We start from the raw sequence: 18,137 nt of genomic DNA on the forward strand, positions 1-18,137 counted from the left end.
TCCTGGCAGGCCAGGGGTTAAGACTCTGCATTTTCACCACAGAAGGCCTGGGTTCAATTCCAGGTGGAGGAGACAGTACCCCAAGACAAAGGGCATAGCCATAAAAAAAAAAAAAAAACCTTTCTGCAAAATCCATCTCATTGCCTATTCATTCCCATAGAGGTTTTTTACTCCTACTGAGCTCCTAAACAAGTACTAGATATAACAAAAAGAGATATTCTATTTTATGAGGTCCTTATCAACCCATTCTTTGCCCTACTTACAATGGATCTGATCATGAGTGAGTGCAAATAACTCTATTCTGCTAGTTGCATTTAAATCATCTTCTTAATACTAAACCTATGCTTTTTCTTCCCAGTGGTCTAAGCCACTGCTCTTTGATACAGCCCATCCATCTTTGGAGACTACCTAATTCCCTTACTTCATTTACACTGCTACCCTGAAGGTATTAATAGATAATCACATCCCCCTAGTGCTCCCTTTTCCTAAATTTAGCTCCTTCAGGTTTTTCTCCTGTCTTATGTTACCATCAGCGTATAACTATCTGCATCTTTTCCTAAATGTGGTTGGAATGTGTTGATAATTATTTGGACTTCAATCCTAGTAAGAAAATAGAAACCATAATTTTGATACGTGATCACTATCTTATTTGTCTAAGAGTAATTCAATGACATTTCACTGCACGTTACTTGAAACCTCTTTATACTTGCTCTTTTCCAGGTAGCAGCCCTTTCTGGTTTGCATTAAAGCCATTTATTTCATCTTTCTTGATGAATTATTTGAGATTCAGGATTAATATAATTTCAATGCTGGAGCTGCTTAGCTATTTTTTTCCACATGGTCCACAATAGCTTCCAACCTGTTAAACTTATAAAATTGAAAAACCCTAATTTAAATTTCACATTTTCATTCAATCTATGGATTGAAAATTACTTCAAAAGTAGTTGCCAACACAGGACAAGACATCTTGCCTTTTTCTCCTTCAAGAAGCAGTGATATCTAAAGACAAGAAAATAAACTTGCTACCCTAGTATCTTACACATGAAAAGCAAATAATTCTTCATTGATGGTTCTGCTTCCCTCTCCCTTCCTTCCCTTGGCCAGTGTTCAAGTTACTCTGTACTCACCAGAAATGTGCCTCAAACAACAGCATCAGAGTAAGCATTCAGCTCAGAATAAACAGCAGCGTTCCAGTCTTGTACTCAACCAATAACTCAAAGGCAGGGCTAGGGAATAATGACTATTAGCTCTAATTTAAAAGAAAGGACAACTAAACATACTGGAAAACTTGTGCTTTGATTATGATATTCAAATTATTATAGCCTTCCCTTTTTCGGAAATTCAAATGGGATGGAAGAATCAATATTATATAAGTAATGGGTAATGTATTGTTAAACAATGCTGTATTCTCTTTACTAATAATGACTAATAACAGTACATGTTGATATTACAGAGAAATGCCTTGTGAAAATCCTTATTATGCTTATAAAAATCATATTGCTCCATAGTACATGGTATATGTAAATAAAACAAAACTACTCCATACGTGACAATGCTCTGTCTTTCAAACATCAATCTCATAGCCTGTTAATGAATTATGAAATCAATTTAGAATGTAACAATAATTTCCTTTAAATATATTACAGAGTAAGGAAAGATATTGTTTCACAAAACATTACATATTTCTACATATACTTAGTCACAAATAAAACCTATTTATCTGGGTCAAAAGTTTGAAAGTCTTTTGCTAAAGAGCTTTTATATTTTTAAAGTCATTACAGCATCGTTGTATACAAACCAAATTATTTCTACATTATGAATAAAAGCTAATCCTTAGCTACATTTCAACACCTAGAAAATTTTAATTTGTAATGTTAATTTTTCAGGTTATTTTTAAATTAATAAGCAGCAAGGATGTGGCTGATAACTGACACTAGATGATGATTATAAGGACGTTTATTAACATTATTCATTCTACTTTTTAAAGTTTGAAATTCTGACAAAAATGTACAAAAGAAAAAACAGGAAATGGACCTAACCAATTTATAGTAAAATAATGAATAAATTCATAATCTGAGACTTTGACACTCTGTTTCTAAGGAATATCAATCTACAAACTTCCTCAGACTTAATTCAAGTAATGCTTGGGTTTACCCGTTCAACTATAATGAACAGGTTTAAAGGTCTTTAAAAAATGCATAAGGACAGGAGAAATTAATTCAAAAATAGCAAAGCTCCTCAAATGATAACATAAAAATACAATTAGTTAAGTGTGCTTCACTGTCTTTTCATTGCCTCTTCAGTAGCCAACTGCCCTTCAACCAACAGAGAAAACACAAAATATCTACCTACCAGGGAGTGATTTTCATTTCTTAATTGTTTCATTCACACTGGCAATTTTCCCAGCAAGTTTAATATGCGATCTCTATAACATACACCATTCTGCCTTCCCTGAAACATAAACTACAAGTGTCATCTGAAACAGGTTTACAGGCAGTTGGATTTCAAAACAGTGGATGCCTCAAAGGCAGTTTTCCTTAATTTCAAAAAAGTAAGTTTCTAAACTTCATTTAAACAAAGCATTCTCTCTCTAGGCCTTCTAAACTGTAAGCTTAATAGAACTGTGTGATTTTAGAACCAGAAGGGAATTTATACATCACCTAGTCTAGTGGTTTACAAATACTATTATTAGCAAAAGAAGAATCAATAACATAATTTATATATGCAAGCACACTCCTTTTTTAAAAAATGTACCTACTGCATATGAAACATTTTGCCCTGTTAGTATTCTATCAGAAAGGACTTGACACTGTTTTGTATTTTATATTTAATCACCTCTAGAATATGAGTATACATTTGAAATTGATTAAAATTATTGGTACAATTTAGAACTTAATGTTTTCTAATAATAGTCTTACATAATATATAGAATCCTGACACCTTCAGAGTGACTTCAAATCATCTCATTCTGTTTCGCTGTCTAGTTAATTTGAAGCAATACTTAGGTGTAACAATGATATAAATCAAGACAAAGCAAAGAGAAGCAAAGCACATCCAAACTGACATACTTCTGCAAAACACCATTACCATACTGTAAGGTTTCAGTATGTGGAAAGGAGGTTAGTCTTAAAACATTCCATAACTGTTTTCAGAAATGCAAAAGAAAAAGGAACTTAATACAGCTTTAATGAAAAGGTAAGACTGGGTTTTTTAATTTGAAACACAACAGAAACAAGAAACAAAACAAAAAACCAGGGGATGTCTGAGGGACATCAAATAAATCTACAACTAACTTCCTGTATGCAAATAATCTACTTAGGGGAACTCTACACATTTAGTAAACCCCGTTTCCACATAGACCAATTAAAAGTTCTCAATGATAAGAAAAAAATAACCTCAAGTTAATTAGGTTTGACTAATAAACATCTGTATTTGCATATATACAAAAACACACAATAAAAACTTAGGCCTACTTTCAACTTTACACAGTAAACCTGAATTGTACAAATCTTGACTCTTGAATAAACTCTTGAATAAACTCTTGAAAAACATAAAATTTACTTGTGTATTCAACTTTTTTAATGTACACATCAATATCTCTGGAATAATGCTTTTACATAGGATCACTACAATATTTTACTTTAAATTCAGTGAGAAGTTTACTTTTCTATATATAAGCTTATAGAATGCAATAGTTTATTTTCAACTAGTTTTACTGGAGAGGTTTCCTGCCTTTACAAAGCTAATCCTTTTCAACTAAAATTAGGAATTCAGGGGAAAAAAAATCCATCAAAACCTCACAATTTAAAAATGCATTATCTAAGGTGCTTAAAATTAAGCTCCATATCATCAATGGCATTTATAAGAATTCATGTAAAATGACAGTGTTTTGTTTAAAGAGGCACACTGAAAGCAAGGCCAACTGTTCTCAGGAGATGATTTTTCATCATTACATATTTTAATTTTGATGTACGGATTTACTCCAGAGGACCCTGGTCTCTTCTAACAGATTCTATTTATCCAGATGCTCGTCAAAGGAAGATTCATTTCTCATTCTTGCTTCCTGTTTCTTCCGTGTACTAGAACTATAGCCTTTCTTCTGTCTTTTCTCTCAGAACTTCATTCTCTACCTCTGATCCTGTCCAGAATGTGCTCACTGTAAAGAGACTGCCTCAGACACTTTTTCATAGAATTCTCTTTTCCAAAATTTCTTTGCAAAATTTTATTCAAGCTTTCATTGAACACCTCCTGTGTGATATCCCAATCATTCCTTATTTTTCTACGTGCTTAATTTGTACAGATATGAACACCTTATCTTCTTCCCAAATTGTCTTGTAAAAACAAAAACAACTTTACATAGACCCAGCAAAAATTTCAGATTTTAAATATGAAATATCTTAACTTTGAAAAAACAGCTCAAACTAAATAAATGAAAAACAATGTCCAAACTGCCAGAGCACTTTTATACTCATATCTGGTTATCTTTGCAGACCCGTTAAATATTTATTTTTATTCTAAAAATATGAATAAAGACAACACAATGACATTTTGCCTTTTACTAATGTCTAAATGTATACTCCACAAGAGAAAATGTTTCCCATCAAAATTGTATTAATGAGAAAAATCAAGGAATTACTTTACGACAAAGCAGTCTAATTTTTCATGAGGATTTGCAAACTCACACAAAACCAGACCTGTAATGAATTTCAATCTTAATTTACACCAAATGTTTGGACTGTGGAGCACATTTACATGTAAAGGCTTTTATTTTATTGTCTTCTGTTGTTTTGAACCATGGTATACTAACAGGGTAAGCTCTGTTATGTCAGGCAACACAAAAACCTAACCGCATCTCTTTTCTAATTTGAATCCAGGAACCCTTAAAAGCAAAGACTAACAGCCCAGAAACAGAGCCTGATGTTGTAACATGGCCTTTCCACCCTGGTCCCCTGACCAATTTCTCGTGCCTGGAAGCTTCATTACATCAGTAGTGACACTGTCGTCATTTGCATGAGGGTCTGGAGGCTTATGATCTCCTTAGGAAATGCTAATGAATTTCAAGGCAAACAATTTCTTCTGGTCATTTAAAATCTTTTTTTGGACTAATTATGTTAAGATTTGTTGCTTGATATCTGGCATGTCATTTGTGCCACAGCTGCCATAGATACCATGTCTTCCACTGCTCATTTTAGTTCACCCAAAGGAGAGATGCACAATCAACAGCAAATGTCTAAAAACATACTCAAGGAGAGAAAACTGCCAAACCACTGAAGCAAACAGCACTTGACAGAAAAGAAAAAGATTCATGAATCATCTCATGCAAATACTGGCATTTTTACACAATGTTCACAACTATCTAGTATCATCCAAGCAAAATGGTTTCTTAAAATTTAGATCATTAATAATAAAATTCATTAGATTCATTTTCTTCCACTAAGCAGTGTTATCTATTTTTATATTTTCAATATGAATATATTACATTTTCACACTTCACATGCACTCATCACTTAACACCTTCAACACTTCACTGTAGTCCAGGCACTACATTCTATTTCTCTTATTCACAAGATACTTAGTTCACTGAAACAAAACAAAAACATGAAATCTCCCAGACAATGAAATGGAAATATGAACTTCCTCACCAGAATCTACAAATGCAGACGCAACACAGCTGGTCACTTTTCTAAAAAAAGTTACATAAGCAAAAAGCACAAATCTGGGGCCTTCAAATGCCCTATTTAACTTTATTCAAGATGACACTGAGCAGCATTAACAAAGCTCAATATACACACAAAGAAAAATAAGTAATTAATAGTGGTACTTCTAAAGGATAATAATAGTAAATAACTAACATTTACTCACTATAGTAAGCAAACAGTACATATAGTACTGTTATGCTACACTTAGTACATATAGTACTGTTATGCTACATATAGTAATGTAGCATATGTTACATATAGTAACATATGTTACATATAGTAACAAGTGCTACATATAGTAAAAATTTACTCCCCAAAACTAATTATATGCCAGGCAGAAATCTAAGTGCTTTAAGACTGTTTCATTTAATTCTCACATCATCCCTAGGGGACTGCATTATTATAAACCCCATTTTACAGATGATAAAACTGAGACCTGGAAGTAGTAAGCATATTACTCAAGTTCACTCAGTCCAAGAGATGGTCTATCAGGATCCAAAGTCTGTGCTCTTGACCATCATATATTACTGTCTGGTTTACACTAAACTCAATTTTAATTTCAGTCTAAAGCTTTCAAAGTCTTACCAGGAAGTTTATTTTTTAGGTCAGGTTTCTTCCTTTAAAATGACACCTTAAATAAGCATTTTACTTGAAACTACGATCCTACAAGTCTATGTATTTGGATGGGAAACGAATTCTATCTGAATGAAAAGCCCTGAATCTCTCTGGTAATGGATCACAGCTAGAGGAGACCTTAAGGGTCTTCTAATTCAAATTCTTCACTTTAGGAATAATGCAACAGACCTTTTGAAAAGCATCTATACTCAATCTAAACTACCACATACTTAAACCAGAAATACTGCAAGGTTTTGGGAGGTTTCTTTTTTAAAGTCATCATTTTAAATAGATAATCCAACTTTTCAAGATCATCTAGAACACAGTATCCACTTCTGAAACACTATAAGAAAATACAAACCCCAAGACATGAGGTCAGACTACTGAAGAGCTATTACCAATAGAAAACTTTAATCTTACCGACATGCTATAAAAAGGCATCCTTGCCTATATGGACTCAAACTCAAAAAACAGCCTTTTTTTCTTGAATTAAATTTACATTCATTTGGGTCAACTACAAGCTCACCTTCACTTCACGAGTCACGTGACTGAATTCAAGCTCATTTCAAGGAAAAGGCTGCACTACGCTGTATTTAGAACACATATCACTGAGAATAGCCAGATGAGTCTTCATAGGCCTATGCAAAAACCTTGCTTTAGTTGCTAAGAAACTACAATTTCACTGTATTATAAATTTTCTAAGAAGCTGTGTGCCAGCACAAAGATTAAACATGTTAAGATCAAAAATCTCTCACCTATTGTGCCTAATGAAACCTTTTCTCACAAGAATAGCTGAAATTATTGGTAACACAGACTAAACACTGATAAGACAAATCAGACTAACTCTACCTTGCCTTCCACAGTGGCCTCATGCTTTGAAGTGTAAAATACCCAATATGCTTCACATATCCAATGCTAGAAACAGAAAAATGTTTCCTTCCTGACCCCTGCAGTGATATTTGAAGCCATGAAGCATACATAAGATTTTATTTATATGATTTGGTATAACAAACACTTACATTTAACTGGTGCTTTTTCGACCTTGACTGATACATTTTCATTGTAATCTTCAGCATTTTAAGCATGCATTCTCCTTAGAATGCTTAACTCCATTAGCTTTATCACTGATTTTTTTAATGAAAGCCATTTTAATTTCAGCTATTCCAACAAGAGTAATTTTAAACTATTCTAGCATAACAAAGAAACACCAAAGAATTAGCAAAAAGAATTTACAGTTCACTCTCCAGTAAAGTCACGAATAAGTTCAACCTCACAATTTTTTTCCTAGAAAAATATTTTTGAAATCTCTTAAAGGCTGTCTCCACAAGAGCAGAAACTGGTTCACAATACTTCTAATCTCATCTCTAAAAGATCGATTCAGCAGCTGAATTTTAACACATATCTTTAACAATCAGAATCTTTTTTGTCTAGATCCCCCATCACCATGCTTCCCCACCATGTCTCCATCTTCTCGAAAGGATTTCAGTTCAAAACCCAGTTCAGTTATCTTCAGTTCAATCATCTCCTTTCCACTGTACCCTGAACACATCCCAAGGACTACTTTTATGTTCCTCAGAAATAATGTCTGTTCTGTTTTTGAAACTTTTCGATCTTAAAAACACACTTCCCTCCATCTCCCTCTCTCCAGCGCCGGCCCTCAATCCCACCACTGCAGTTTCAGCAGTGTGAAAGGCCCAACCAATATCATACAGCACTTGCCAAAACTCAGCTCCTCCCTCCCCTAATATATCCTCCACACTGCAAACCAACATTACACCCCCGGCTTGCTGCATTTTACTCCCTTCCCTTATTTTCTGTCTTCCCCCACTTCCATTTCTATAGCCAGGCACCCTTATTTCTCTAACAAATAATTCCCCCTACCTCAGTTTCAACCCTTTCTCCCCATCCTCTGCTCGTTTTTCCTCTCCTTATTTAGAAACTCCTTTTTGCTCTCCCAACCACTACCCTAGAATGCCCAACACTCCACCCTCCTTAGCAAACCCAGCCCTCTTCCCCCACTTCGTTTAGAGCTTCTGCTGCTCCTCTTTCCAGATCCCCTACTGCAGTCAACCCACTACCTCGGCTTTCCACCCACCTTCCCTCCACCTCCACAGCCAAGGCTCCCTGATTCCTTACCCTCTCCTTAGGACTCTAGTACTCTGCTCAGTATTCTTCAGGACTCCCTTCCCCCAACGTCTTTTTTTTTTTTTTTTTTTAAGGATGTCACCAGTCTTACAGAGCCCCAGAAGAACCTTGGACGACCCCAGCGCACGGGACCCCCGTTCATCTGTGGAGCCTGATACCACTCTCCGTCACTTTAAACACAAATGTCGGTCTTGTGCAGCCTTCTTTAAACGCTGCACCCCTTCCTCATCCGCCCCCGCTACTCCAGCTCAAGTCGGCTTCTTCGGGGACCCCTCCCCGACTCGGAGCGACGAGCCCCAAGCTGTGGAGCCTCTAAATCAGCAACACCTCAAGCTCTTGTCGGACGCCCCCACCTCTCGGACAGGCGCCTCCGGTTCTCACACCCGCGCGCCTCTTCGAACTCGAGACCGGCATTTGGTCCTGTCGGGCCCGCAGCACCTCAGACTCCGACCAGCCCCCTTCCCCGGACTCCGCCACCTCCTCCGGCCCCGAAATGCCCTCTCCGGCCGCCACCATCCCTCAGCCCCCGCCCGGCCGGCCCCCGGCGCCCCGCTTACCGTTCTGAGCGGCGCCTGGCCCTGGGAGGAGGGAGCCAGAAACCAGCAACAGCGAGAGGGCCAGGGCACTGGGGAGCGACGAGCCCGACATCCTCCCTGCAGAAGACGGAACAGCGAATGGGCCGGGGCCGGAGCCGGGGCCGGGGAAGGGAGGGGAGGGAGGGAGGGGGCGGGCGAGTGAGCGAGGGAGAGAGCGAGGGAGGCAGCCGTGGCAGGGCTCCGTCCTTCCCCGTCCTCCTCCTACCGCCGCAGCGCCCAAGCCTCGCGAGACCTTCGCTCCGGGCCGTGGGCGGCTGAGGAGCGACAGCATCAAGGCTCGCGAGAAGAGGCAGGCTCAATCGATCCTCCCGCCCCTCAGACTCCGCGTCCCCGCCCCTGCAGACGCTGATTGGCCTAGCGCGAGGTGGGTCACGTGCCAAGGGCGCTTCTGGCCACGTGACGGTTCGAGGCGGGGCTCCTCCGGCTGTCTTGGCCCTGGGGAACCGAGAAGTCTGTGTTCTGCTGATTCCTGTGTGAAGTCGGATCTCCCATAAATAAGAGGAAGCTTTGAGAATATATTTCCTACGCCCATCCTGCCTTTCATTAGTTGGAGCTCTTGGCTGCAAAATTTAATGCACCACCGGCTCTTTTAAGCCTTACTCTTATTGTTCCCTATCAAACTCTTATTATTTCTTCCTTCTGGACTTTAACCTTAGACCTATTCCTGGCATCTAGCTCTAACCTCCCACTTTAAGTCCCTGTATTAACCTTCTAGGCTAAATGGTGCACTCCCCGTGTCTGGTATTACCTTGTGCTCTACTGCTTCTACATCTCCCTCTGCGTGAAATGTCCTCCTTTTCTTCGCCCTTCTATTCCCCCGCCTCCATTTTGGCCTTATTTTAACTACCTAGAATCTCAGGCCTGAAAATCAACTAGACTAATTGCTCGTTAGACAGTTTGGGCACTAAATTCTACAAGGAAGTCAACATGTATTAACTATACGAAAAATCTTAAGAAGTATTTTTGTGCAGCAAACATTTATTGAGTACTTACTGTGTGCCGGCTTTTCACATTCGATGTGAAACGTACGTGAAAAAGTGGTCTCTACTATCACGAAGTTCACAACCCAGCTTATTAGAAGAGCGAGGAAGACTGCACAGCAAAACGACCCATTGGAAAGGAGCCAGCTGGGAGCTCTGGCAGTGTCACTACTGTTTGCATGGAAGTTTGGGGAATGCCCTTTTCAAGGGAATTTTTGGTACAACCTGGGAGAAGACAATGGCACCCCACTCCAGTACTCTTGCCTGGAAAATCCCATGGACGGAGGAGCCTAGTAGGCTGCAGTCCATGGGGTCACGAAGAGTTGGACACGAACGACTGAGCGACTTCACTTTCACTTTTCACTTTCATGCAGTGGAGAAGGAAATGGCAACCCACTCCAGTACTCTAGCCTGGAGAATCCCAGGGGCCAGGGAGCTTGGTGGGCTGCTGTCTCTGGGGTCGCACAGAGTCGGACACGACTGAAGCGACATAGCATGCATGCATGCATTGGTATAGCCTGAGCATCATCAGTCCTTGGTTGGAAAAGGAGTTTATGGGTCTTAGCTCATCCCTGACTCAGAGCAGACATCCGGGAGAATGTCTGTGGAATGAAACTAAGAGGGGCCAAGTAAGCAGTCCTGGTCACCTGACTCAATTTGAAGTGAAAACTTGAAAAATCTGGAAGAAGGAGCATTCACCATGACCTTCACTCAAGCCAAAGTGGTCTCAAGCTTTCAGTGTGAACCAGACACCTGGTGGTTACAGCCTGAGCTTTCTAGCAAGCTACAACTATGGCGTATTGTTGACTGAAATGAAGCATTATCCTTTAAGACCTCAGGTGAGTGAGTGATAAAAAGCTTGGCATGTGTCTTTGGACAAAGGCCATTGTGCAGACAGCTCTGGATGGAAGGCTACAGGGCTCCTGGTGAGACAAGGATTTCCAGCTGATGGGAGTTTTGATGGGATGCAACCATCCTGCCTCATCATCAAAATCTGTATCTTATGGGGAGACTTTCAACAAGGAATCCTTACAGAACAATGGTGCTCGTTTAGTAGGTTAGGAAATTGAGACTGAGAGAGGCATAAATTACCCAGGATCTGAATGGTTTTGGTAATCATTACTACCAAAAAAATCTGGTTTGCCTCCTTCTAGGAACACAGCTGGAGAAGGCAATGGCAACCCACTCCAGTACTCTTGCCTGGAAAATCCCATGGAAGGAGGAGCCTGGTAGGCTGCAGTCCATGGGGTCGCGAACAGTTGGACATGACTGAGCGACTTCACTTTCACTTTTCACTTTCATGCGTTGGAGAAGGAAATGGCAACCCACTCCAGTATTCGTGCCTGGAGAATCCCAGGGACGGGGAAGCCTGGTGGGCTGCTGTCTCTGGGGTCGCACAGAGTTGGACACGACTGAAGTGACTTAGCAGCAGCAGGAACACAGCAGGGGTGCCTTTCCTTTCCCTCTTGAAGGGGGGAATGGCATGTGACTTGCTTCCAGCAGGCCAGTGAAAAGTGACATGCATCATTTTTAAGCAGAAGGATTTCTTTTCAGTTGAAGACACCAGAGCATACTCTCTTCCCTGCATGGAGATCAGTGATCATGATCACTGGCATGTGTCAAAATGAAGCTTATGTCAGCCTGGGTTCCTAAGTTAGCATGAAAAGCCCAGACCTCCTGCCAAACTGGTAGTTTCTATTGACTTAAGCTACTGAGATTCAGAGGTGTTTTCTCTTGCATAACTTGACTATTCTGGTTAGGGAAAACAAGTCCACCCCACTACTACCACCACCATCTACTAACTGTGGCTTGGACAAGTGACCTGTCCCTCTGGATCCTATTTATCTGTCAAATGATGTTAATGATAGTATTGATACATAATTAACTCATGATTTAAGAGCAGTAAATGACTAAATTTATGTACAATGTTTAGATCGGTTTCTGGTTCATGTAAACACTCAAATGTTGGTGATAATGATAAATAATATTGCTACTACTGCTGCTGCTACAATTTTAACTCCAGTCCTGTGCTCTTCCCACTGTGTCATGCTTCTTACAAAAAGTGATTCAGGAAGAAAATTTTTAAGTATGGTGTTACCATCAACTCTAAAAACCTGCAGTTATGAGGAATCTTTTTACCTAGAAGAAAATGTCATCAAATCCCAAGATAGTAGCTGTACTTTCAGACCTCCTTTTAGGGGGAAAAAAAATCTTATAACTCAGTACCTTTTTTAAAGGAACCTAGGACTGATGCTGAAGCTGAAGCTCCAATACTTTGGCTACCTGATGCGAAGAGCCGACTCATTAGAAAAGACTCTGACTTGGGGAAAGATGGAGGGCAGGAGGAGAAGAGGGCGAGAGAGGATGAGATGTTGGATGGCATCATTGACTCTATGGACATGAGTCTGAACAAATTCCGAGAGATAGTGAAGGACAGGGAACCCTGGTGTGCTGAAGTCCGTGGGGTTACAAAGAATTGGACATAGCTGAGCGACTGAACAACAAGGAATTTAACTCTTTCCTCTTTTTTAAGGTTTATATTACACATAAACACATACACAGGTATGTGCAGCTATGTGGGAGGAAGGCTGAAGTCCTTGTAATATCTCATAAGAGACTTAGAGGTCCTCAGGGCTCAGGCTAAAACACATTTTCCTGGCCTCCAGGGACTGCTTGAAGTGAAGTGAAGTGAAAGTCGCTCAGTCGTGTCCATCTCTTCATGACCCCATGGGCCACAGTCCATGGAATTCTCCAGGCCAAAAATACTGGAGTGGCTAGCCTTTCCCTTCTCCAGGGGATCTTCCCAACCCAGGGACTGCTTGGAGATCTGGTTTTCTAGTATTGATAGTGCCTCTTAGTGGCAAGATAGAGCATTCCCAATTGAAAGGCTTTCCTGGTTTGGTTGGTTGGTTGGTTGGTTGGTTGGTTGATTTGTTTTTGGTGTGGTTCATTGTCTTTGGAAGGATGCAAGTGTTAATAGAGTTTGACATTGAACTTCCCTATGGTTTCCCTACTCCTTTCTCTGCAAAGATTTGCTCTTTCCATTCAGATATACCACCATGCCCATCTTGATTGCTGTCATCTTCTGACCCACCAAAGTAATTTTCCCCTTGCTCCTTCCAACTCTTAGCACCATCATTGAACTCTGGGTGAGTTCAGTATTCACGTTTATGATCTAGTCAATACCTTGGTCTCTTATCTCCAAAAACCTTCTCAACTGAGCCACCACTTCCAGGGTTACACCCTCAACATTTTAATCATCCATAAAAGGCTCCATCTTCGGAATATGAAAATATATGATTTGGGAGAATGGCATTGAAACATGTATAATATCATATAAGAAACGAATCGCCAGTCCAGGTTCGATGCAGGATACAGGAAGCTTGGGGCTGGTGCACTGGGATGACCCAGAGGGATGGTATGGGGAGGGAGGTGAGAGGGGGGGTTCAGGATTGGGAACACATGTACACCCGTGGCGGATTCATGTTGATGTATGGCAAAACCAATATGATATTGTAAAGTAAAAATAAATAAATAAAAATTTTTAAAAATTAAAAAAAAAAAAGAAAATATAATAGATCTCACTTTCCATATACTCTCCTATCCTTTCAGTTCCATGTTCTAGGACCTCATTTGCTGTCATTCTTCAATCTCATTGAAACCACTAATCCATTAATCCCACAAATTCTTGTTGTCCATTCTTCACTTCCCTTCTGGTCCAGTTTAGAGCCCAAGATTAATCATTATAATTGTTTCCTTACTCACCTTAATCTCCAACATTCTTTCTTAGAAAAACCACAACCTGGCTAAGCACTACACTCTGAGATGAGGTTTCACACCATGTGCTTGAGCAGCTGAATGTTGCCTGAGAAAAAATCATACAGAGAATGACATCATTTTAAATTCATGGTCTCAAATCTCAAGCGCATATTCAACACCACCCAGAAATCCTACTCTTTCATTTGAAGTAAGCATGAATTTGCAACTGCAATGGTCACATGCAAGAAATGCTCATTTCTTTCACTTCTTTGAATGAAATTTAATCCATTCTGAGCACCTTTCTGCCAAGAAGACAAGTAATTCAATTTTGGTCATAATGAGCCTCTCTCTCTACTTCCCAGAATAATAGGAAATTCCTGGGGTTGTATGCAGTCTAGGACATTACTGAGTTTTTTGGTGTGACCTTTTTTTTTTTTTAGGTTCACTCTGGTCACTCACTGCTGGTGTCTGCATGGCCCAGACCCACATGATCCCTTGAGAGTGAATGGTTTGATACTTCCCATCACTCCCCTCACCAGCCTCACCCTACACCCCACTCCTTTTCTGTTCTTTATGATTGCTCTGCTCCCTTGGCGCCTTTGTACAGTCTGTTCTCTTTGCCTAGAATGTTCAACCCCCATCCTCTTTACCTGGTCTACTTCTCATCCTTCAGATGTCAGCTTCAAATCATCCCTCCTTAATATGAAAAATTAAAACCATAATGAGATACCACTTCACAAACATATTCAAATTTAATAATTTTCTAAAAACTGACAGTACCAAATGTTGGTGGGGATGTAAAGCAACTGGAACTCCCATATATATACTGCTGGTATTCATACAGAAATAGCAGAACTACTTTGGAGAACTATTTGGCAGCTTCTCATAAAGTATATATATCTAATCTATGACCAGGAATTCTATTCTTGTATCCCTACTGCCTAAAAGAAATGAAAACATATTCTCACAAAGTAATTTAAACAGGAATGTTCATAGCAGCTTCATTCATAATACCCAAAACAAGAAACAACCCAAATATTCATCAACAGGGTGACTGGATAAACAAACTATGGTATATTCATACAATGGAGTACTATTCACCAATTAAAAAAGAATGAACCACATGCAATAAAGAGAATTTAAAAAATGAAATAATAAAAATACTAATAAAAGAATAATAATAATAAAAGAATGATACATGCAATTATATGGATGAATTCATAAGTGTAATACTGAGAGAAATGAGACAAAAAAAGGTATATACTGTATAATTCTACTTATATAAAATTCTGCAGTAGGCAAAACTAATGTATATTAATAGAAATTGAATCAGTGTCAATGTTTTCCTGGGAGACTGACTGGAAAGGATCATGTGGGAATTTTCCATTGATGGAAACTTTCTATGTCTTGAAGTGGGTGATGATTTCACTGGGTGTGCATTTGTCAAAATTCGTTGAAATTATACGTCAGTCAAAAACGTGCAAAACAAAACTGTCCATTGTTAAGGAAGACTTTTCTGGGCTCCGTAACTCAATTAAACCTTGGTATACTATACACGCATTGCTCCACCTGCCTCTTTTTGATATCACTTATCACAGTTAGGATTTTACATTTATTTGTGTGGTTATTTGACTCACACCTGTCTCAGTTTCTAGACTTCCAGGAGAAGGAAACCATGACCAACTTATTCACTACTGAATCTCCACTGCCTAACACAGTGTTTGCCATTCGTGGGGTATTTAGTGACTAGCTCATGAGTAAATAGATGAGTCACATAGCTGGACCCAGACTCTGAGACTCCTCTCTCTCAGTCCAGTGCTCCTTCTGCTCTGCCATTCCAAAGAGACTCCAGCAGTTGCCAAGGATGACCAGCTCTCAGTGCTTCCTTTCTCTGTACCATTAAAAACTTATCAAACCTTGTGAGATGAGCTAACATATCTCCATATCCAATCATCCCATCTAGAACATGAGCTCATTTTAAAACCCTTTTAAAGTTTTTCACAGCTTTCAAGGCGTTTCCACATTCGATATCCCATCATTTTACTTGGTCACCAAAACTCCATTTCATAAGCAAGATGACTAAGGCTCAGAAAGGAGAACAACTTATTCAATATCCTCAGTTGGGAGGTAATAAAACCAAATAGAATTTGAACCCAGATCTTTTGGACTGACTCCAAAGGGAAAATGCTGAGGGTGGCTGTCATCGTCTTGAAGAAGTCAGTCTCCTAAGATGACCCTCTTCAGATTCATGAATCTTATCTGAGGATGAAGTAATCTCCTTGGGCAAGGTCTGCTGAGGTTGGCATAAGATTGGCTCATCTCCTGGCCTGGAATTTGGGCTGCTCATCATTTCTTCAGAAGGCACTTTGGGTACCACCTCTACTCTGATGACCAGTGCTAGGACAGGACAGGGCAACTTAACAGCAACTTAACAGCTTGTGTTAAAGATGGGCTTTAGGGGTCAATATATAAGCCCCTTTTAATCCCTGCTCAAGTATGGACACAACTAAAACAGACATAGGAGTCTGTGTCCCCCTTTATTTTATATATATAAATGAGTCAGACACGATGGAGCACACACACGCACATATATGTATATATATAATTATATATATATGTATTTAAAATCTCTGGGCTGTACAATACAATATTATATATTATAGATACATATATGCAAATAGATAGATAAATATCCAGGTCCCTATCTTCAGAGATTTCAACTTAATTGATCTGGAGTGAGGCCCAGCATGTGCAGGCATGCAATGTGCTCTAATGTGCTATAATGCCTGCTTCTCAAACTTTGATATACATTAGGTCATCTGGGAACTCTAAGAAAATCCCAGTCCTTAGACTGCACCAATTAATTCAGAATCTCTGGAGGGGCAATCCAAGCATCAGTTTTAAGAATCCACAGATGATGCCAATATGCAACTAAAATTAAGAACAAGTGTTCAAATGCAATCTTGGGGAGAAAATATCTAAGTATGTAGCAGAATGACAAAGAAGACTTAAAACACAGATTTCTGGGCCCCACTGTCTTGAGGCGGTCATAGCTGGCTTCTTAAATTAAGAAATGCAGATTATGACCTGAGGAGGCACTAACCACCCAAATAGGGGCAGCAGGCAGCACCCTCAGTATCTGGGGTCCACTTTGAGGAAGTGAAAATCCTGGATAGTTTTGACTGAAAGCACAGTTTCAATATATTCACACAAATGAAGTCAAGGTACAAGATTTAGTACTGAACAAGTTCCAGAAACAGCGATTGGGGGAAATGATGAATGGGAGGAAGGGCACTTCTCTGTCTAAGGACATGAGGGAGCAGGAGAGAGCAGGGTAACAAGCACTTACTCCTTACAAGGTGGTTGGGGCAGAAGTCACTAACTTTTCATGGCCTCAACTCTAAGTGGTTATTTTACAAGGTGCCCCAGGAAAAGAAAAGTGGGAACTCATGGTGGGGATCCTAAACTCTAGTCCTCATCTTAATGTTCTAAGTGTGAGAACAGTTGTTATATTGTAAAACGCTTAGGTAACAGTTTAGCTGTTTTCTCATCACACTCACCCTCAGAGGTTCAGAGTCAGTAGGCCTGGGGGCATGGGGCACTGACAATTTGCATTTCCAACAAACTCTCAGGTGATGATGGTGCTCTAGGTTTGGAGACCACACGTTGAGACTGGCCTCCACAAGACAAAGTGGACTTCCTTGGTGGCCCAGTGGTAAGAATTTGCCTTGCAACACAGGGGACATGGATTTGATCCCTCATCCTGGAAGATCCCACATCCAGTGGAACAACTAAGCCCATGCGCTAGAACCCATGGGCCACAAGTATTGAGCCAGAGCACTGAGAGCCCATGCTCTGCAACAAGAGAAGCCACGGCAATGAGAAGCCCATGCCCCGTAACTAGAGAATAGCCCCCACTTGCCACAACTAGAGAAAGCCCACATGCAGCAACAAAGACCCAGTGGAGCCAAAAAATAAATAAATACACAAAAAAGTTTTTAAACATTTTTTTAAAGGAGGATTATTAGGTTCTGGTTTTAAAGGGGATAGAGTCTGCAACACTAGAGCTAGCATCAGAATGCCCAAGTTGCTTCTAGGGCCCTGATCTTCCCACTGTTGGGAATGAATTGGGAAACACATGTCCAGTGTCTCCATGTTAATAATTGTAGTGGTAACAGCGTGTCTCCTTGGTATTGTCCCTTTCTTCTGAGAAATGCTCTGATCCACATGGCTTTAATCAGACCACTTCTTTCTTGCAAGACCCTTTTCCCCTGTTTTGTTCAAGGGAGCTCTCCAGACTCCAGCAAGGCCACTCAGAAGCCCTGGGAAATTTTTGGATTAAA

General features: G+C 39.9%; 1 protein-coding gene across 3 annotated transcripts in view; it reads right to left on the bottom strand.

The window, feature by feature from the left end:
• The window catches only part of NPTN (neuroplastin), a 64,386-nt gene extending 55,106 nt beyond the window's left edge, over positions 1 to 9,280 (bottom strand). For 2 of the 3 annotated variants that reach the window (XR_009496063.1, XM_005211382.5), the window contains exon 1: positions 9,017 to 9,280. Coding sequence is in view for 2 of the 3 variants with exons in the window: in XM_005211382.5 (XP_005211439.2) it covers positions 9,017 to 9,107 (91 nt within the window). In the remaining variant the exon portion in view is untranslated. 3 annotated transcript variants of the gene reach the window in all.
• Between the last annotated feature and the right edge of the window lie 8,857 nt (positions 9,281 to 18,137).

Source organism: Bos taurus, chromosome 10, assembly GCF_002263795.3.
Source record: "Bos taurus isolate L1 Dominette 01449 registration number 42190680 breed Hereford chromosome 10, ARS-UCD2.0, whole genome shotgun sequence".
NCBI lineage: Eukaryota > Metazoa > Chordata > Mammalia > Artiodactyla > Bovidae > Bos > Bos taurus.